At 37.2% G+C, this 23,355-nt stretch overlaps 1 protein-coding gene across 8 annotated transcripts in view; it reads left to right on the top strand.

The window, feature by feature from the left end:
• The window catches only part of SNX29 (sorting nexin 29), a 691,881-nt gene that overhangs the window by 432,143 nt on the left and 236,383 nt on the right, over positions 1-23,355 (top strand). For all 8 annotated transcript variants that reach the window (XM_069086196.1, XM_069086188.1, XM_069086239.1 and 5 more), the window contains 2 exons: positions 10,499-10,554; positions 18,438-18,519. In XM_069086196.1, coding sequence (XP_068942297.1) covers positions 10,499-10,554; positions 18,438-18,519 — 138 coding nt within the window. The remainder of the gene's footprint in view (positions 1-10,498; positions 10,555-18,437; positions 18,520-23,355) is intronic.

The following is a 23,355-nucleotide window of genomic DNA, read 5'->3' as shown; positions in this document are numbered from 1 at the left end:
ATTTCTAATGTTGAATGCCATATTCTCTAGGATTTAACTTGAAATTGGGAGCCTTGTCACCTCAGCTTTTATTTTTAAAACCCCATAGATCGAATGTCCCCTGATTTATTTTTTATAATTAAAAAAATGAAAGAGGAAAATAGAGCAGGCATTGGGGCATGATGGCATTGGAAGGAAAAAGTGGCCTGGATGTTTTTCATGATTATATAAATTAACAGACTTTGACCACACTGTCCCCTGTTACATCAAAGCTTCAAAGGCAATGTCAGCTAATCCAATGCCATTCCCAACTTTGTTTTTCATTTTAAAAACTAATTTAGAAATTTAGCATGTTAAAGGAACAGTAATTGTGTTTTTTTCTAATGGAAACTGAAAGCCAAAAACTAAAGCAGAGAATCCTTTTAGTAACAGGGAAATATACCCAGACATAAAAGTATGAAATGTCTTTGGATAATATTATTTATTTTTAATTAAGTGTTTTTTTTTTTCATGAAATTGGTGAAGATATTTCCTTTCTTTCCCTCTCCCCCAACAAAACCAGTACTTAAGTTGAAAATAAGCTATCTTCTTCTAGCTGGTTCTTTTTGATTTGAATGTTTTTTTACCTAGATACTATTTTGCCTTTTTAATAAAATATGAAATAATTTATTTGTAACTGGATATAAAATATTACTTTTATGATTCTGCATTATTAGATATCATGTATGGATAATCTATCCAAATAGCTTTATTAGTAAATTCAGACTATAGAATACTAGAATTGCAAGAGGCTTTAGAAATGATTTTATTGTTTTTCAGATGAGAAAACTGAGGCCTAGAGAAGTTAAATGACTTGCCTAGATCACATAGCAACATTAGGAGTAGAATTTACCTCTGCTAATTTCCATTCTATTGCTAAGTATGCTGCCAATCTACCATTCTCTAAGGTATCCCTTGGGATATTCTTGAAATTGTGTGGATGCTCTGCCAAAAGGAATATAAATTTGGATTGCTGAAATCCGGCAAAATATATTGGGGCTCAGGGGCTAGAATTTCTTAAGGACCATGCCTTAAACCCAGATCACTCTGGCTGTCATTGATTGGTCAGCAATTGGGCCCAGAATGCTAGGAGTGAGTGCAAATAGCAATTGTTTGTTTTGACCAGAAATCCTGAGGGTCTTCCCCTCCCAGGTTTTTTTTTTTTGGGGGGGGGAGGCTAGGTAAAAGAGGCCATTCTTTGTGTCATTTCTTACCTCCCCGCAATCACTGAATGGGCATTGCCTCAGCCAGGCTGAGACCTGGGAAAGACCTTAGCTTAAAAAGGCCAAGGTTTCCCATGACATCCAGGACCATCTCCAGTTGTCCTGATTTATATCTTGCCACTGGATCTAGATGGCTCCACAGGAGAGAGTGGGGCTGGTAACTTTGCATAACTTAATATGCCTCACTTAAATCCAATTCACTTTCAAGTGATGGCATTGCCTTCCTGATGTCCTGGTCCTCTTCTAGAATCAAGGACAAACAACAACATAATGGGGCCACTTTATTGAGATTGTGAAGAACAAGATTTTCTTCTCATTGAACCATTTGGCTTACACGTTTCTGTGCTGAGGGATTTCACAAAATTTTTTTCTTGAAATGCACTACAATCCTACTTAAAATTTTTAAGTATGTGTAGACTCCTTCACAGTATTGTTGATCATTTTAGTAGGAAATTCAGAATAGGAACAATTCAGAAATACTGAAGCCCCAAAACCCTAGATGGTCTACATGTGATTTTTTCATAATGAAGTCATGGAAAGCTAGAATATATGAATTTCCTATAATCATTACCACTACTAGTACTGTTTCTACTGCTGCTAATACCACCAACTGCCACAGTACTTACATTTGGTCCTACATACTTTGTTTATGATTGAGTAGGGTTGAATTGATTGGAGATGGATAAAGATGTGAATGTTTTCAGACTGCAAATTCCTTGGACTAGTTTAGATATGGACATTAGTATGGTTTCCCAGTCTGTAACCTGACTGAGACAAGCCTGGGACTAAAAAAAAATAATAATAATAAATCAGGTTGCAGGAAAATAAGAGTTTTCATCAAAATTGAAGTTGGCTCTAGGGTGGTTATAATTTTCAGGCCACAATGAAATTTATTGCCTCTAATTCCTCTAAATATAACTAAGGATGAAAAAGGCACATATTAGATTTGTGTTACAAGAAAGGGTATTTAAAATGATTTTAAAATCAATTTTTATTAATTGTTTTGTGTTACCATAATTTTCCCCAGTATTCTTCTCCCTCTCTATATCATATAACAATACTATTTTTAATTTTTTAAATTTAGTATATTATTTTTCCCCAGGTACATGTAAAAACAATTTTTAACATTCATTTTTTTTTAAAAAGCAATCGGGGTTAAGTAACTTGCTCAAGGTTACATGGCCAGTTATTTCTGGGTGTGGTGCTAAGTATCTGAGCCCAGATTCGATCCCCAGATCATCCCGACACTGGAGCTGGTGTTCTTACTCGCTGTGCTACCTGGCCGTCCCTTTAACATTCATTTTTAAAACTTTGAGTTCCAATTTATCTCCCTTCATCCCTCCCCACCATCTCTGATTGAGAAAGCAAGCAATTTGATATGGGTTATGCATGTGTAGTCATACAAAACATATCCATAATAATCGTGTTGTGAAAGAAAACAGAAACAAAACAACTCAAGAAAAATAAAGGGAAAAAAGTATGCTTTAAACTGTATTCAGACACCATCAGTTCTTTGGGGATGGATAGCATTTTTCATCCTAAGTCCTTCAGAGTTGTCTTGGATCATCATATTGCTGAGAAGAGCTAAGTCATTCACAGCTGATCACTTAAAATAATATTGCTATTACTCTGTACACAGTACCTTCCACTTTGCATCAGCCCATGCAAGTCTTTCCAGGCTTTTCTGAGAGCATCCTGCTCATCATTTCTTATAGTACAGTAGCATTCCATCACAATCACATACCACACTTGTCCACCCATTCTCCAATTGCTAGACATCCCCTCAGTTTCTAATTCTTTGCCTCTAGAAAATGGCTGCTATAAATATTTTTTGTACACATAGGTCCTTTTCCTTTTTGGTCATAGTTCCAAGTTGCTCTACAGAATGATTGAATCAGTGCAGGACTCCATGAATTGTGGGTTTTTTTCCCATACTCCCTTCAATATTTGTCATTTACCTTTTCTGTCCTCTTAACCTATCTAATAGGTAGGAGGTAGTACCTCAGAATTGTTTTAATTTTCATTTCTCCAATCAGTAGTTAGATTAACAAATAATATTTTTTAAAGAAAGGAAAATAGAACAAATCCGTATAATAGATGGATATTTTCTGTTTTTTTTTTTTTTCATTTTTCATGTGTGGTTGTTCTTTTCAGTTACATTGTTGTGACCCATAAATATATTGGTTCTTTTTTTTTTTAAACTTTTCTCTGTCTCAATTCATGTAGATCTTTTTTTCTTTTTTTGGAGGGAGGAAGGCAGGGTAATTGGGGTTAAGTGACTTGCCCAGGGTCACACAGCTATTAAGTATAAGTGTCTGAGGCCAGATTTGAACTCAGGTCCTCCTGACTCCAGAGTCAGTGCTCTATTCACTGTACCACCTAGCTGCCCCAATTCATATAGGTCTTTCCATGCTTCTCTAAATTCATCCCATTTGTCATGGTTACAGCACAATTATTCTGTTACATTTATGTAGCTATTTCTCAACCAATGAGTATCTACTTTGTTTCCAAGTCTTTGCTACCGCAAAAAGTGCTCTCATTATCCCCCTTGGGACATAAGCCCAGTAATGGAATCTTTGGATCAAAGAATACAGGCATTTTACTCACTTTATTTGCATAATTCCACTTTGTTTTCCAAAATGGTTTTATTCATTTACAACTCTACCAGCAATGCATGAATATGTCTTTCTTCCCATAACTCTCCTAACATTGACTGTACCCATGTTTTCTCATTTCAGAGACTTTTTTTGTTTTTTGTTTGTTTGATTATTTCAGGTGAATGGCAGAGGAGGAGGGGAAAGAAATAATGATTCCAAAAGTAAGAGAAAATAATATTAGTGAAACATTTATAAAATACACAAAAGATCCCAAAAAGAAATTCAGAGATTGGGATAAGCAAAATAGTATTGGAATTACTTTGTTAAACTTAATATTATCGGCAGTCATATGATTTAGTGGATAGAGGGCTAAGTTTGGGGTCAGAAAAAAAAATTATTCTTCCTGCCTCGACCCCATCCCCATTCGAATCCATTGTCCCCATCAACTGTCAGAGCAATTTTTCCGAAGTGTAGGTTTGACCATGTCACACCACTTCCCCGCCCTATTCAGTCATCTCCAGGGCCTCTCTGTTCTATCCAAGATCAAATATAAAATGCTCTTTACTTATAAAGCTCTTCATAATCTACCCCTTCCTACCTTTCCATTCTTTTCACTCTTTATGTTCCTCTGCATACCCTACGATCTAGCTGCTTGGGCCTTCTTGCTGTTCCTCACACAAAAACACTCCATTTCCCTTCTCTTCTTTTGTGCTGGCTAGCCTTCATTCCTTGACTGATCTTTCCCCTCACCTCCTCTTCTTAGCTCCTTCCTCAACTTAAGTCCCAACTTCTGCAGAAAGCCTTATGCAGTCTCCCCCAGCAGTTAGTCTGACATCTCTGACTTTGCCTTCTATGGGCTGTGTGTTTGTTATATGTATCTAGTGACTTATATTCCTTTCCTGTTTGGAAGGTGAGCTCTTTGCGGGAAAGGACTATTTTTGCCTTTTTTTAAAAATCCTCTCTGCTTACCATGGTGCCTGGCACATGGTAAGTAAACACTTGATCAGTGCTTGTTGACCTGTATTGATTTGATACCTGATCATTTGAACTTAGCAGTCCAAGCAGATTAAAAGATCCTTTCAGCCAGAAAACCTTATTTGGTATTAAGATTTTTGAAGGGGAAGGGACTGTTTCACTTTTTCCATAGGGATTTTAACAAAGAGGGAGAATTTAGGCATTTTTGAGAAGAGATCTAGACCATAAAAACAGGAGAAGGATTGTTAAGGTTTTCTAACAGAATAGTTAACTCCAAAAATAGACCCATACTTCCCAACTCCATCTGTAAACTCAAGTTGTTGCCTTCCTTGAAAAAAAGTGTATGCCTGTTCTCCTAGGCAAAATCTACTCCCTAAAGTAACCATATTTCTGACAACAAGTGTGAGGCTGGGAATGGTGCTAAAGGGCAGAGTCAGGGATGAGAGCCGGTAAGAAGAATAATTTTCTTTATTCCTCTATTTCTCCCAAGATTTCCTGGATCAGTCTTGAGAGGGTAGTTGCAACTAGGACTTGGCTTCAGGAAGGACTCTGCTCTTTTTTGCTCTGTGTGTGTGTGTGTGTGTGTGTGTGTGTGTGTGTGTATGTGTGTGTGTGTGTCTGTCTGCCATAGAATTTGGTGGCTTTGAGAGCTAGGGATGTTTATTTTTTTTAAGCCTTCTGATTTTATGCCATTTGTTTTACTAATCGATGAAGCATAGTTCAGAACTATTCTTAAATAAGTCAGTACAACTCAGTTGTTTAACAAGCACCTACTATCATATGTATTACATGCAAGACAGTATTGGTAGAAATACAATTAAAAAGCAACAACATAGAGTCCCTGCTCTCAATGTATAAGTACTAAGGTGATTTCCTGACAAAAGTGTGGGAAGTTTGAGGAAGAAAAGAAAACTTTATGGTGGATTTGGAAAAAAAAAATTATGGAAGAGGGAGTATGTTAGCAGGGCCTTGAAGGAAGAGAGAGGACCATAGGATTACAGATTTAAAGTAGAAAAAGGTCTACTATTCCAAATTCTGTTATGTTACATTTGAGGGTTAGGGAAAGTTATGTTAACCAAGGTCACCTAGGTAATAATATACAGGCAACCTCAGGTTATCACAAGACAGACATGAGGGGTGGCTAGTTGGCCCTGGAGTCAGGAGGACCTGAGTTCAAATCCGGCCTCAGACACTTAACACCTACTAGCTGTGTGACCTTGGGCAAGTCCCTTAACCCCAATTGCCTTGCCTTCCCCCCTCCAAAAAAAAAGCAAAATAAACAAACAGACAAACAAAAAAAGACAGACATGTATTGTACATTCCATTCACAGGAGTGGCCTGCACAGGTGAAAGTGCAGAATGAGGTTGGAGTACACTTAGAAGTTCAGTTTGAATGGTATGTAGACTATGCGAAGAGGAATTAGAATGGAGTACAATTATGCAGTGGCTTAAGTGCCAGCCTTAGCAGTTGGATTATTTCCTATAATTAATGAGGAGTTTGCGTTTGTTTGTTTGTTTGTTTTTTTGATGATGGTCTTGGGGCAGGAGAATGACATCCTGTTAAGAGGATAATGTTGCTGGGGCGGCCAGGTGGCTCAGTGAGTAAGAGCACCAGCTCCAGTGTTGGGATGACCTGGGATCGAATCTGGGCTCAGATACTCAGCACCACACCCAGAAATAACCTTGAGCAAGTTACTTAACCCCGATTGCTTTAAAAAAAAAAAGAGGATAATTTTGCTGGTGATATGAAGGATTTGTTGGAAAGAGGAAAAACTAAAAGGCCAGGAGCTTTGTTAGGAGGGTGTTACAGTAGTCAAGGTAAGAAGGGATAAAGGCCTAAACTAGGGTGATGGCAGCATGATTAAAAAAAAGATGATTTATTCTCTCTGGGTTTCAGTTTCTTCATCTGTAAAATGAGAAAGTTACATTTTTTAGATCCTATTATTTTCTGTGTATTACATAAGGTATTATAAGTTAGCAATGGTAAAATCTAACAGCTGATTAGATGTATACTGGTGAAGAAGAGAGAAAAACGAAGGTGACTGAGGTTTCAAGCTACCATTAACAGAAAGAGGGAAGTTGGGTAGAGTGTGAAGTAGAGGAGATCAGTCAGCGTTTGTTTGGGGTGCCAACAAGACAGCCATGTGGAAATGTCTGGCAGGACTCTAGTTCTGGAGATCCATCATAACTCCAAAAGTGTATTTGGGAGTCATATACAACCAGTTTATAATTACAGTCATCCTAGAGGATGGGATCACCAGGGAAGATCATGTACAGGGCCAAGAGAAGAGAGCCTTGATGGATTCCCCACTCGGGTTGTGGGGAGAGCAGGAGGTGGGGAGCAGTTAGATGTGTCATAGAGCTGGAAGAGTGTCATTGTTACTCTTACTGTGCAGTGGTTTTGTAAGAGACCTGTATGGATATTCTTTCTAATACCCTTATTTCCATTTTGGTAACAGTAGGCCAGGGTTTTCACATGAACTTGGCAGCTATTATGCACATATTTTTACATTTCACTTCCTTTCCTCCTGCCTTGAAACTTGCTTTGATAGTGTATTTTCTAAGATTATGGATTAGATGATCTGGTACCTTGCACTAAACATAGAGAGCAGTGAGTGACATTTTCATTTATAATAATTAAGTGGCAGTTTCAAATTTATAATCATTAAGTTAGGATTGATGTGAAGAGTGAGTCAGAAGAGAGGCCTATAGCACAGAGAACATGGTTTCCCCAGTAAGTATAAGGTCTCTGGGATTCAAAAGATAGAGGGCATTTTCATAGAAATACGTAATTTTGTAATACGTATGGAATTTTCATAGATAACATTGGTTAAAAAAACCAAGTATTTTTTTTTTTACAATTGACTCTCTTCCTTTGTTGCTTAAATATTCTAGGTAAAATCAGTTTTCTAGAGCATTACCATAAATCTTTATAGGTATATTTTTGGTTAGATAGTATGATGATAAAAATCCTTAAAACATTTAATAGTCTTCCTGTCAGTTATAATTATACAAATATGGTCATATGAATTGTGATTATCCAGGAGTATTCTATGAAGGTTATGGAGTTCATGAATTATGTTCCTAGCCAGCTAACATGACACTCACATAGGTGCAATAAATTTAGAACTGAGATGGCACAGAGAATACTACATAATTACAGGAGAAACTCATTTAAAGAAGAATTACTTGAAGGTCACCTGCTATTTAATCTGTCCAGAAAATAACTAAAAATAATCATAAGGGAGGAAAATATTTCTGTCAAGAGAATTTTTACAGCATTTTAAGATTAAGTTGTCATTGCTATCCTCTTTATAATTACAAAGTAATATCTTATCATTAAAAACAACATGTTGTCAATAAGGCTACCATATCTTTTCTTTGTTTCTTCACCTCTGCCCTTCTGGATGGAGATGGCAGGAATTCTATTTTATTATAAATGATATTTGCTAATTCAGAACAGCAGTCTTTTCAATATATGTATGAAGTAAGATAGAATATCAGTGATTTGTAGTCATATAACAATACTGGTGCTTAACAATTTTTTTATTTTTGCCTTCAGATCTATTTACTTAATCCTCACAGAATCCTTTAGAGAAATGTCCCCTGATTTCCCAGATCATGAAGTTGAAGCCAAGAGATGAAAGAAACTGCCCAAGGCTTCCCTACCGATGTGATCCATACATAAAGCTAGAGACTTGATTTTTCAGCTCTGTCTTCTTAGGGTCCTGCCCCTCTCAGTATAAATGAAAATGGCTTCTAGGAGTTGATTCAGAATGTAGTGTTGGAATCACATCCCTGCTCCTAGTGTTTAACCTAGCAGGACTGTATTATAATATTAGTGTTGTAAAATAAGTATATCAGCTGTATCTGTGCTGTGATTAGAATCGTTATAGTTGTACAAGGAGTTTGTGTGTGTAATTTAACCTAAGTTCTCTAAAGTTCAAAATTATTTTACTCTTTGCCTTAGTTAAGGAGACTCACCCCAGTAATATCTCTTTATAGGGCATTCTGCTTTTTGATGAAGCCCAATTTAACCAATTAGGACCAATGAATCTTAGGAGAAAAAAGACTTGAGAGCTTAATCTAGGCTATCTGCCTGGATCTAGAGAGGATTTTACCAATACTATCCTAGACTAATGACTAGACTAGTCCTATTTTTAGATTTCCATAAAGGAGAGACCATAGTTTCAGTGAAGCTACATGATATAGTGGAAAGAATGGTAGACTTGGAGTCAGGAGGGCCTGGACTGAATTCTGGCTCTGATATTTTAGTTATGTCACATTGGGCAGGTCACTTAGACTCTAAACTCGTTTTTTCTTTTTTTTTTTCTTTTTGCAGGGGAGAAGGCAGGGTCGTTGGGGTTAAGTGACTTGCCCAAGGTCACACTGCTAGTAAGCATTAAGTGTCTTGAGTCCAGATTTGAACTCAGGTCTTCCTGACTCCAGGGCCAGTGCTCTTTTCTCTGCATCACCTAGCCACCCCATAAACTCATTTTTTTTTCATTGGAAAAATGAGATTAATCATACTTGAATCATCTACCTTAAAGGTTATTATAAATGAAAAGCACTTTGCAAATGTTAAATGACTATGTGATTGTGAGTTTTAGTAGGGATAGTGGCAGCATCAGTAGTAGCTGCGGTTATCACAGTAATTCACCCAGGTATATAATACCCATTTTAGAATAAAGGTCATCTGTACATCTAACTTAAATCCTTCACACTCCAGCTTGTCCATCTCCTTTTCATATGCTCTCAGTGGAAATAGTTCAAGTTAGATCAAGTTAACAGTTATTTCTTCTCTGGTTTATGCAACTCCTCCTTCATTCTGCTTTTCTTCTTGAACATTCCCCAGAGTGTGACTTGGCCAAGCCAAATTAGGAAGCTCGGTTCAGAGGTGTATCCAGTGCCTGCTTTGGTGCTTCTGTACTGACACCAAAGCTTTGTTAGTAAAATGCAAAGTTCCTTTAGGCCTGGAGAGTTTCGTTTTCTGTTTTTGTATCCTCTGTACCCAGCACTGTGCCTGGCACATGGTAGGCACTTATTAATCACTGTTTACTCATTAATTGATTGGTAGTTTCTCTCCATCATATTGCTATTCCCCTGATGATACTGAGGCTTATCACTGTCTTGGCACTTAAGGGATTCCTGTGCAAATGTCAGGTAGTTTCTTTCATCCATCCCCCATCTGAAGGTCTTTATCAGAGGATTTTCTGTACATTCCTTTTCATAAACATAAGCTCAGTTATCATGGTGAGGGGGAGGGGTGAACAATAAGACTGTGCTTCAGGTAGACTTTGGTATATTATCTCTACATATTGTGTATGTGATGCTTTATCATATGTATTTTTCATCCACACATCTGATACCTTCCATCTAGGATTCTAATTAGCCTGTTATAGCTCCAAAATTACATGCTCTTACATGCCTATGATTATTGCAATAGGATTAGCAGCTTTTTCCCCCATAAAGATAATTGAGATCTCTCACTGGTAGCATATTTTTGTTACTATAACGTGTCCCCCTCCCATTATTCCCCAAACCCTTTATTGTTTTTCAGGAATAGCTTTTTAGCTGCACTCTCAAAGCGAAATGTTCAGGAAGCATTCAGATGAAGAATTCTACCATCATTATGCACATACCATAATAATAGTTATGCCTTTTCTTTCTCTCTTGTGATGGCAGGTGCCTGGAGATTTGAGTCAAACATCTGAAGACCAAAGTTTGTCAGATTTTGAAATGTAAGTCTTTAGCATCTTAAGGATGCACTTTAAAATGGAAATAGTTTAATTTGGCTAACACCCAGTACCAGGTTTATACCTGAACAGTTATACAATAAGGGGAAAAATTAATTGTTCAGATCTCAAAGAGGTTCATCTCTCAAGTTGATCACTTGGTATGACAAACATAGTCTTGGTATTTTGATTTTTATACACACACACACGATTAGAAAAAAGATGGGCTGTTATTGTAATGAGAGCAAGAGACAGTAGGTGAATAGTTTGAGTGTTACATTGTTATCCTTCTACCTCTAATACCTTAGATATTCAATTCAATTATACAAATATTAGATGTTATATATGTGTAGTGCTACACATAGTCTAAAAAACCGATCAAGGTTCTACAGATATTGAGATGGAAAATAACATAATCCATCCCTCCTTCCCCCCCCGCCCATAAATGTGAATATTTGGAGCTAAGTAATAGATAATGAGTCTCTTCCCAAAGACAAGGGCCCTGGACCCTCTCAGGAACAAACAAAAACAACTGTTTGTCCTTTGGCCAACAATGTCAGGTTCAAGATCGTTATCAGAGGAAGAAATAAGTGCCTCCTTACTGATGTGTACTAAGGCAACTGTTTTGTAGTCTGACCTTAGTACCACAGAGGTCTTATGTATTGTTGGGTCAGGTATTAAGATGGTCATAGAGAATCACTAAGACTGATCAAACTGGATGCCTGCCACTGCCTTCTGGTCATTCGTGATAACAATAAATCTTACTGCAAGAAAGCTTCTAGAAAGCATTGCTAAGGAAGATGAAGGCTTGGGGGAAAAACTGAAATCTTTAGGAGCATAAGTGATATTTTCTTCACTGCTGCCATTGAAAAGAAGGACAATTGAAGACAGAGGTAGAATTAGAAGAGACCAACTGGTTAAGAAGCTAGTGAGTGAGAAGGGGATTTTGACTTTTGGACAGTGACTTAGAATGTGGGAGTGATGAGCTTAAGTTATAATGGTCCCCTACATCTCTAGGTCAGGGCTAGGAAAAATGCACTTGCTAGGATTTTTGCAAATCTGTTCAAAACAGGGAGGGAGAAAGCTATATATGTATATCTGTCAATCAAGATATCACAGAGAATAGCTGAATTATGGGAAGAATGAGAGCAGCAATTTATAGAAGACAAAATCTAGTTAGTAAGAATTTATTAAATCCTTTCTGTGTGCTGGGTACTTGGCTAAGTATTGGGGATACGAGAAAAGCAAAAGGTAATTAAACAATATGCAAACAACTCTATGCAGTCAAATTCTGTATAGTATAAATGGAACACAATCAACAATCAGAGGGTTCTGGGATTAATGGGATCAGGAAAACCTTCGTGGAGAAGGTAGAATTTTACCTGGAACTTGAAGGAAGCCAGGGAAGCCAAGAGATAGAGATAAAGAGGAAGAACCATGAAAGACATCCACTAAAAATGCCTGGAGATGGAAATCAGGAGATGGAATGTCTTGTGTGTGGTATATCAAGGAGTCCAGTGCTACTGGGTTAAAGAGCTCTTGGAGCAGCATGAGGCATTAGAAGTCTAGAAAGGTAGGGGTGAAGGTTATGAAGGGTTTCAAATGCCAAACAGTGGGTTTTATATTTGATCCTGGAGATGACAGAGAGTCGCTGCAGTTTATTTAGTAGAGGAATGACATGGTCAAATCTTCACTTTAGGTAGATCAGTTTGATTACTCAGGGGAGGATGGACTAGAGTGGGGAGAGACTTTTGACAGACCAATCAACAAGCTGTTTTTTTTTGAGTTTGAAATGACATGATGGTGCTTATGATGAGAAAATGGTGCCATGTAACTAGTTAGGGAAAATGTCAGGGATGGAGATACAAATTGGAACATCGTCCAAATGGGAGATAATTGAAGTCGTGCAGGATAATGAGATTTCCCAGTGATGAGTTTCCTAGGTAAGGAAAGCATGATGGAAGGGTCCAAAGGCAGTGTAGCTGGTCAGAACTGGGCAGAAGACTGTGAGGACTTGAAACAGTGTCATCAATACGTTCTAAAGTTGCAAAACCCCAGTGTAATGCTATTCAGTTGATTGCCCATTTATAACATTATTTCTCTGGACCTTTTTTCAGGATGATGCAGGTTGAGGCATTAGATTGCTAGATACAAAATGGTACTCAGTAAATATTTTTAAATTAAAATGTTACAGTTAATTGTGGCAAAAATGAAGAACATTACCTGTGTGATTGGGAAAAAGTGTTGTTTCCCTTTTGATCAATGTAGGTAGTCCTCATAGAATAGGTGGGATATAAGGAGCTATTTAAATTATGTTAAAAAGTTCACTAAAAGAGCTATTAGGCATAATGATCAGATCATAAAAAAACCCTATGCTCTCTACATGCAATAGAAATAAAAATCTGTATTATACTGATTGCCACCCTAACTTTATCATGATGAAAGTTCACATAAACATTGAGCTAAAAAAATTCCTTGTCTTTTTTTTATCCTCGTGACTTGGTTGGGGAAGTAAACTTAGTTTTTGCTTTTTTCATGATCTCTCTAGGAAATATAATAGCCAGAGACTGAAGCAAGAGCTTCATCATTTCTCATCAATCTCTGCTTGACTTACAAGGACCATCCTTTAACCACTCATTATTACCTGTGACAGACTGTAGTTTATGTATTTACAAGTAGAATTGTGTATATTTTATTTTGTGTAAGAGAATTGGCAATGAATTTTGGTGCTATTTACATGAAAATTTCTTTAGAAGCATATCTTCTCCAAAATTTCTAGGGAGAATGTTTTAAGATATATGGAGAACATAAGCAAATAGTACTTCTTTATCTTCCCTACAGTATCCAACATAGTAGGAAGAATGGAATGAACAAATCCTTGTGTTTGTATATGTAGAGAATGGAAGCTTTTAAATGTATTTTATATATCTGGGATACCTAAGTTCTCTTTCTTTTCTAAATCTATGATTCAATGATTAATAAAATTATTCTACTACTAAAAATGTAAACATAAGCGCATTCTATTTGAAAGTTTTCTAGTCAGGGAGTGTTATGATGAAAATGGTATTTTAAGAAAACCATTATGATATGTATGTACAGTAAAGTTTGGAGAAGGGGGAGGGAGACAGATGTTAAATTTGGTTTTTAGATATGTTGACTATGATGGTGCTTCAAGTGAGAAATTGGTACTATGGAATTAGGGAAAATGTCAGGGATGGAGACATAAATTGGAACATGATCCAAATGGAAGATAATTGAAGTCATGAGAGGGATTGGAAGGAGAAAAAGAGCAAAGAGTTGCAGTGTGAATCCTATGAGAATGCTTGTAGTTAGAGGTAGAGAAAAGTATCCCCAAAAGGATTAGTCTGAAATTAATGCAGGGCCTTGTAGAATCAGAAGGAAGAGAGAGTTTTATTTATGGAGTGGGTCATAAGACTTATTTTCTGCATCAAATGGTATATGGAGGTCAGAAGAATAGTCAAAAGGATGAGCTATGAGTAAATTAAGTAATTTTAAATTAAGAAGAAAATTAAGTAATAAAATGAGGTAGAAAAAAGAAAATTATTTTCCCCTCCTCCCTCCCCTAGAAGGGAAGACTTTTATGTACTTTTGAAGGTGTATGATTAGGATCCAGTGAAGAAAAGCAAATGAAATTAAGTGGGATTGGGGCAGTGCCAAGATGGCAGAGTCAAAACAGGGACTTGCTTGAGCTCACCCCCAAACCATTTCAAATGCATGTAAAAAATGACTCTAAACAAATTCTAAAGCAGCAGAACCCACAAAATGACTGAGAGTGAAACAAATTTCTAGACCCACACATCCTGGAAGGTTGGTAGGAAAGGTCTGTTGCAGTATGGGAGAGGAGCACAGTCTACCGCAAAACACACCAGCACAGACCAGACCCCAGCAAACCTGGAGCAGGCCTCAGGGACTGAATCACTGGCAATTTTAGCAGTTTTCAGACTTTTCAACCCACAAATGCCAAAGACTACTGAGAAGGTCAGTAGGAAAGGTTTGTTGGAGCTGGGTGAGAGAGGAGCATGGTTAAGCCCCAGCCCCTGGGGCAGTGGGGACAGTGGCTGCTTCCAGAGCTCTTAGACCACAGAGGGTGGGGGGATCGGGCAGCTGATCAGAGGGGAATTACAGGTATGTCTTTCCTGGCACTACAGCAGGATTCTCTTGCTTTGCCTGTGCTTGCATCTGGGTTGCAGTTCTGGGTGGTGGTCCTGGGGTGAAGAGGAGCACTGGCATGATGGAGCTTGTGGCCGCAGTGGAAGGGGAATCTTCCTCATGTTTCCAAGTTAGAAAAGAGTGCTTGTGGCCACTCACAGACTAGAGCACAGGCCAGGAGAGGAGTAAACACCTTTCCTTTAATCATACCACCTTGGAAGACCTGAAAATTTATAGGTTCCTAGAAGTATCTCTGGAAACAGCTGCACAAAACACCTGATACTTGGGGGCAGTACACCCTCCACACTGGAAGCAGAGTCCTAACTTAACAAAGAGTTAAACAGTCAAATAATTGGCTAGGAAAATGAACAAGCAGAGAAAAAAACCTCAGGCTATAGAAACTTACTTTGGTGACAGAAGATCAAAACAGAAGAAGACAACAAAGTCAAACCTCCGACATCCAAAGCCTACAAGAAAAATATGGATTTGTCTCAGGCTATGGAAGAACTCAAAAAGGGTTCTGAAAATCAGGTAAGAGAAGTAGAGGAAAAATTGGGAAGCGAAATGAGAGTGATGCAAGAAAATCATGAAAAACAAGTAAAAAACTTGCTAAAGGAGACCCCCCCCCCAAATACTGAAGAAAATAACTCCTTAAAAAATAGACTAACACAAATGGTAAAAGAGGTCCAAAAAGCTAACGAGGAGAAGAATGCCTTAAAAAGCAGTATTGACCAAACAGAAAAAGGTGGTCCAAAAGCTCACTGAAAAAAATAATTCCTTCAAAATTAGAATGGAACAAATGGAAGCCAGTGACTGTATGAGAAATCAAGAAATGATAAAACCAAAAGAATGAAATAGTAGAAGAGAACATAAACTATCTCACTGGAAAAACAACTGACCTGGAAAATAGATCCAGGAGAGATAATTTAAAAATTATTGGATGACCTGAGAATCATGATCAAAAAGGAACCTAGACATCATTTCTCAAGAAATTATCAAGGATAACTGCCCTGATATTCTAGAACCAGAAGGTAAAATAGAAATGGAAAGAATCCACTGATCACCTCCTGAAAGATATCCCAAAAGGAAAACTCCTAGGAATATGTAGCCAAATTCCAGAGTTCCCAGGTGAAGGAGAATATTGCAAGCAACTGGAAAGAAACAATTCAAGTATTGTGGAAACACAATCAGGATAGCACAAGATTTAGCAGCTTCTACATTAAGGGATTGGAGGACTTGAAATATGACATTCTGGAGGTTAGAGGAGCTAGGATTAAAACCAAGAATCATCTACCTAGCAAAACTGAGTATAATCCTTCAGGAGAAAAAATGAATATTCAGTGAAATAAAGGACTTTCAAGGATTCTTGGTGAAAAGACCAGAGTTGAATAGAAAATTTGACTTTCAAATACAAGACTCAAGAGAAACAAGTAAAGGTAAACAAGAAAGAGATATGGTAAGGGACTTAATTAAAGTTGAACTGTTTACATTTTTGTAACTCATGAGACCTTTCTCAGTATTAGAGTAGTTGGAGGGAATATATGTATGTAGACAGAAGGACAACAGGGTGTGTTGAATATGAAGGGATGATATCTAAAAAAAAATTAAGTGGTGAGAGAGGAATGTACTTGGAGGAGAAAAGGGTAAATGATCTCATGTAAAAGAGGCCAGAAAAAGCTTTTACGGTGGAAGGGAAGAGGGGGGAGGTGAGAGGGAATAAATGAACCTTACTGTCATCAGATTTGGCTTAGGGAGGGAATAACATGATTATTATGGAAGCATTTTCAATGGCTGCACAATTATAACCTCTATTGAATTGTTTACCTTCTCAATGAAGGTGGGTGGGGAGGGAGGAAGGGACATAATTTGGAACTCAAAAGGTTTAAAAATGAATGTTAGAAATTGTTTTTACATGCGCCTGAGAAATAAGAACTACAGGCAGTGGGGTACAGAAATCTCTCTTGCCCCACAGGAAAATAGAAGGGAAGGAGAGAAGAGAGGGGGGTAATAGAAAGGAGGGCAGATTGGGCAAAGGGATAATCAGAATGTACACTCTCTTCGGGTTGGGGAGGGGAGAGATGGGGAGAAAGTTTGGAACTCAAAATCTTGTGGAAGAGAATGTTGAACACTAAAAAGAAATTAATTAAACAGAAATTAATAGGGATTGTTATCTGTAAAGGATAGTGTGGTGGTTGAGCACAGGTTAATGAAAATACAGAGTGTGAGACGGACTTCATAGGGAGTTTATGGCCCACTTGAAGATAGTCAACATGTAATTCTATCAGGCCAGCTATTCACAGCTCTGAGACTTTCTTCAACAGACTTCTAATGGCATGTACTCAAGGGAGCAAGATTAAAGAGAAAAGACAGAAGTAACCCAACTGTAAGAGTATAAGAATAGAGTATTAAGAAAATGAGAGTCTTAAGAGTGTTGGGGCAGTATTAAGTTTTAACTATGCAGTCCAGGCTTTGTTGTTGTTTTTGACTTGTTTTAGTGGTGTCTGATTCTTCATGACCCCATTTGGGATTTTCTTAGTAAAGGCTTAGCAGTCAGTTAAATGTAGCCAGGCAACACAATATCCTAGATAGGGTGAAGTAGGAGGGGCCAATAGATGAGCTGAGTTTAAAGCCAAAAAACAGGTTCTGTAGGCATGAAGTTTCCTAAAAGCTTATACATAGAGTCTGGTTTATAGTGACAAGTGATTGTAGAGAGGTTGACTAAATGAAAACTCTTTAAGCATTTATATATACTTTACTTCTGGGAGCTGCTGTTTCCCAAAATGGAATTTGTGACTGGTGGGGAATGCTGTAAAATGAATTGAAGTTATTTGACATGAAATCTGTATCCTTTGTAGGGATTTATATCCTTTAAGTGGATCTTTAAAGAAGATACTGGAATGTCTTTCTGACTGCAGCTATCTTTGTTAACAAAATACCTAGATTAGTTATGTCCTGAAATATCTTCATAGGGAAATTAAAGGAGGCATCTCTGGGCACTTGTGCAATTATTCTGACTTTTGCAAAAGAAATTTCATTAGACTTACAAACTGATTTGGAGACTTCAAAATGCAGGGCTCTGCTTTGAGTGTTAGGGATGTGATCAATAAATCTTATTTTTTTCCTAGAGGGGGTCACTACTGAGCTCAGATGAAATCCTGCCTCAGGAGATAACTATTAGTTGGAGTGTTGTTTTCCTGGTTAAAAGAAAATGCTTTTTACTCTGGAGGTTGAGAGAACATTGTATCACAAATGCTTACATAGTAAACATCTCAAATTGTGCTCTAAGTGCAAGAGTTAGAGAATTTTTATGAGCTGCTCTTCAGAGAGAACACTCTTGAAAATGCATTTACCACTACAACAGCTTTAATGAGCAGGAAGGTCTGGTACCCTCACAACCATGCAATCCTGTTAGGACACAGTTGATTTTGAATTGTTCCCATTGCCTATAATGCCTTCTGCTCTGCTGTAATTTGAAGCTAGCCATTAGTGGAGGAAAAAAATTATTTTAAGCCAAGTTTCCCATGAAGACAGCTTATAGACTGACACATTAGACTGAAATAGGTTTTTACTTAGTTTTAAATAAAAGCATGTGTTATTATAAATGATTTTCTTTCAGTGTTTTAAGTTAAAGGTGAAATCACTTGTTTATTTTCATGATCTTAAAACAGTGAGTGACAGTGACCCATTTTGACCATTTTCTCTCTCTTTATTTTGATTAGATCAAACCGAGCTCTGATAAATGTCTGGATTCCCTCTGTTTTTCTTCGAGGGAAGGCTGCTAATGCATTCCATGTATATCAGGTGAGAACCATTATTCTTTTTTTTTTTGGCCTTTTGGAGGGTAATTGGGGTTAAGTAACTTGCCCAAGGTTACATGGCTAGTTTTTTTGTGTAGGTGTTAAGTGGTCGAGGCTGGAACTGAACTCGGGTCCTCCTGACTCCAGGGCTGGAGCTTTACTCACTATGCCACCTAGCCGCCCCTGAGCACCATTATTCTTAAGTAGACCCCATAAGAGTAATTTTAAAAAATCAGAACTTCTCTAAGACTATTTTATTGTTCTTATTTCTACCATATATGGTCTCTTTTTCTTAAAGACAGAACATTAACGACATACACATGAGCTCCACTTCATTCCCTAACTCTCTTCTCCCTTTTTTTTGTCCCCCAGTTCCATTATACCCTACATAAAAAATTGTAGAACCCATCGCAGGAAATATTTTGTCATTTAATTTTTCAGTCAGTTCTGGCAAAAATCTTAACATAAGGAAGAAATATTCTACCTACCACCTGAGCTTGCTTGAAACCATGGCTTTCTCATGAAAGTTTCTGTTGGCTTCAAGAGAACAACACATTAGCACATCATGATCTTCCACCATTGTGAGTGAAGAATGACGAGATGAATGGAAACTTCATAGGTTCTTTCCCAAGGTCTGGGAGGATGGTAGAGCAGAATTGCTCCATATTTTGTACTTTTTAGATTGTTCCTTATACTTAAATTTTTTTCCCTTTGATACATTGAGACAATAGTGTTTCTTTTGGGACTAATTTATTTTGAGGATATATATGAGTTGATCCCTGGTTATGACTGGTTGGTTCTTCACTTCCTTTGTTGTAACTTGGTTTTCCTAAATTTCCAAACACTTTCCATGAGTTCTATACTTATTTTTTTATGAACTAAGTGAAAAAATCTTAATGCCTAATATTTTTCTTACCTGGATATTAAATAATAAATGACGATAGCTACCTACTAATTAATATGCCTCTCCAAAATTACTCACCATACTTGGTATTTTGGAACAGGTTTTTTTTAGGGAATGCACACATTGTGTGAATAGCAGGTTTAGGTGCAGCTGCATATATATCTAATTTGAAATCCTGCTGATAGAAATGAATTTTTTTTTGGCAAAGAAATCTGCAGAGGGAAGTTATTTTATTTTTCATGTTCAGCTAGGCAACAATATCAGTATAATAAAAACTGGAAAAATATGAGCTCCTGTTTAAAAAAAATAAATTAGAGAAAGCAGATTTCCAAATATCCTCTTCTGTTCATTTCTTATTCCTCTCACCCAAACCCTGAAAACAAAACAAAACAAACAAACAAAAAACAACCCAGATCTCCTGTCTGGATGTTTTTCAGTTCTGTTTTGAGGTCATGAGAAAGCAGTAAGGTGTTGCTTGGAAAATAAGAGGAGAAAGCAGACACTTCTATTTTAAAGTGAAATTAGAATGTTCCATTACCTGAGAGGCTTCCATGACCTTTAAGAACAAACAAAAATTTTTTGTTTATTTTTCTTTGCCATGAAGATATTTGGGAATTTTCAGCTTTTGAAAGTCAGATCCTGAATGAAATGGATACAGAAAATATGTAGTTGCCAGGGAGATAGTTTCCACAGCACTTAATAGCATTAAAGCTACCTCACTTCTGTTTTCTGTATTCGGAGCTTTTTAGAACTGTGTCCAGCCTTCCTGAGTTTTGAGTATACAACCCAGATCTAAGAGAACAATAGAAATAGCAGTTACTAAATAGCTTTTATTATGGTAAAAGTGGCCCTTTTAGCATTTTGATATCTTTTTTGAGATTGGAAAGTATTGTTACAGCACCTTTTCTTTGTAATATAATTTTTGCACATTTTCTAGCATCACAGTTACTAACATCAGTAACTAATCATTGTGTCTGAGCAGTAATTGACAAGGCTATTCAATATGTGTTTAGAAGCATATTGGAAAATTTTGAATACATGTTCCCTTGCTTTCAAAAACTGTACCTGTGTGGGGTGCAAAGGAAATGATCTAAAATCATCAGTACCAGCATATGTTATATCAAAGGGTACTGCAAAGGATGCAGTGCCATTGACAACTCTGTTTGTATTTAATTTGTCCCTGAAACAAATAGGTAGCTTTTGGAAGCAAAGATTGTATAGAAGTAAATGTTTTCTGAAACCTGCATTACATTTGACAGTGTTTGTAGGGGCAATTGGAATCGTTATCTGCCTACAGTTCCACTGTGTATGGTGTTCTTCAACATTTTAGTATGGCTGTAAGAAATGTTAACTTCTGTTGTTTTCCTTTACATTTGCTTAGTAAAACTCAGTTTACTTTAAAAAAAAAATGTGACCATGATTTCTGAAAAGTATCTCTTTCAGTTTTAGCTTCCTTCCCTGTAGAGAACAGAGAATCTTTGTTAAATATTATGTATAGTAAAGAAAACCTACTTAGTATTTAAATTCTGGAAAAAGAATGAAATCATTAATTTCAAAATAATAATATATTTATGGGTTTTAGGAAAGTGACATCTTTCCCCTCCCTTTTAACAATAGTGCCTAGAGTATATAAGTAGGATGTATTTTGGGGATCAGTTGATGATGCTTTTGGATACTATATTTTGGTTTTTATCAAATATTTCTTCTTGTCTTCCTTTCCAAGATAAAAGATTTACCCTGTAGACACTTGGTTTTTTTAAATTTTACCTAGACATCTCCTTTTTTATACTTTGTTGGTCTGTAGCTAGGCAGATAAAGAATTCATTAAGCAGAAAAAATATGAAATTGAGTTTGATGTAGAAATGTGAAAATTAATGATACCTACAGGAGTTAGCATAAATCTTTCTTTCCAGGTAGGTTCCATTCCAACTTAAAAAAAATCAACACTGTTGAGGCTTTAGTAAATCTCTCTCTTGTTTATGTTGGGTCCTTTCTAATGTGACTTTTGTGTTTCATGGGGTTCCTAAATCCAGCTCTGGATTTAATTTGCCGTTTGGGTCTTTGATTTCTCCGTGGCTTTTTTGGCCAGTACCGGTTGTTTTGTGTGCTGCTATGATAAGATAAACAAGGGCGAAATCCTTTTTTGTTCTTGCTATCACCTCCCTCAAGAACTTTACAGCTACCAAGGCTGGGCATCTATGTAACTGGCACATTTCGTGGCTTACAGTCAATAAACAACTAGCCTGATTTTTCTCTTCTTGTGGCTCCTGGGTTTGGGAGGCATAAGGGAACAGGCCAAAAGAGTCTGTTTTCTTTCCTTAACTAGCAGGGTGTTATAAATAGCTCTCCCCTTACTTATCTGTCGTATTTTTAAAAATCTTACTAATCATGAAAAACAATGATTTTTCCTTCACTGATTAGAAGTTGGAGAAGCCATTAAACCTGATTTCAAATAGAAATAGTTGTTTGTAGAGTAATTGCATATTTTCTGGGGTATATGAGTTACCTTTTATTATTCTTACTCCTTTAGACCCCATATCCAGTTTGTAAGTTGTGGATAATCATTGTAATACCTGCCTTTCAGGAAGGAATTGCAGAAAGTGCCCTGCCCACCTCACAACCCTTTACAAATATGAGCTGTTGTTGTTATCCATTACCAACTGCTGTCAGTTCTATAACCACTCGCCTAATATCCCTTGCACTTACTCAACACTGTGTCAGCTGTACAAGGACACATCGAGTCTTGCCTAGACTACTGTCATATTCTCTGTTTAATCCTCACATTAGTCAGTATGTTAAACCACTGCCTGAATAATCTTCATAATGCCCTGCTGCTCTAATCACATTATTCTTATACTCAAAAGCTTTCAGAAATTCCCTACTGCTTATCATATGGTATATAAACTACTTATCCTGGCATTCAAAGCCTTCCACGATTTGCCTTCAACCTGAATTTCCAGACTAATTTAATTCTGCTTCTGTCAGTCAGCTAGTTAATATTCTGTGACATTTCTCATATCCATCTCCTCTCTTCTCACATAACCACCACTACTCTAGCTCAGGCCCTCATTAACTTTCACCTGAACTATTTCGTCAGCCTCCTAATTTGCCTTTCTGCCTCATCTTTCCTGTCTCTCATTTGACCTCTATATAGCTGCCAAAGTGATTTTCCTAAAGCACAGAGCTGACAATATCATTCCCCACCCTTGTGTTCAGAAAGATCCAGTGGCAGCTCCCGATTGCCTCTGGGATAGAAAACAGACTCTTCTCTTTGGCATTTAAACCCTTTATGGTCTGCTTCCCCCTGTCTTCCCAGGCTTATTGCATGATCTGCTTCACGTTTTCTATTTTGTTATATATAGCCAAACCAGCCTTCATACTGCCTTCATATATGACATTCCATTTTCCATCTTATCCTTTGCACTGACACCCATCCTTCCCAGGCCCTTGCCTACAAGGCCCATAATGGGTCCTCAGCACATGCTGATTGGTTGATTTCCTCAAGTTCTCCCTTCTCCATGAAACTTTCTATAGTTATCACCTCTTCCATGCCAGTCCTCAGAATTCTTAGTACTTTGAGGTCTGTGTCCCAACAGATCAAAGGAAAAGGAAAAGGACCTGTTTGTACAAAAACTGTTTATAGCAGTTCTTTTTGTAGTGGCAAAGAATTGAAAATTGAGGGGACGCTGTTCAATTGGGGAATGGCTGAACAACTTGTGGTATATGATTGTGATGAAACACTGTTGTTCTGTAAGAGATGGGGAGGGGGATGGTTCACAAAAACTTAGGACAATGTCTATGAACTGATGTAAAGTGAAGTGAGCAGAACCATCAGAACACTGTAACACAGTCCAAACAATCTTGTAAGGATGATCAACTATGAAAGACTTAGTTTCTCTGATCAAGACAATGATCCAAGATAATTCCAAAGAACTC

Source organism: Petaurus breviceps, unplaced genomic scaffold (genome assembly GCF_028583685.1).
Source record: "Petaurus breviceps papuanus isolate PSGF00001 unplaced genomic scaffold, PetGlider_PUasm1.0 118, whole genome shotgun sequence".
In the NCBI taxonomy this organism is placed as follows: Eukaryota; Metazoa; Chordata; class Mammalia; order Diprotodontia; family Petauridae; genus Petaurus; species Petaurus breviceps.
The sequence above is the reverse complement of the archived record's forward strand: the minus strand, read 5'-3'. Positions and strand labels throughout refer to the sequence as shown.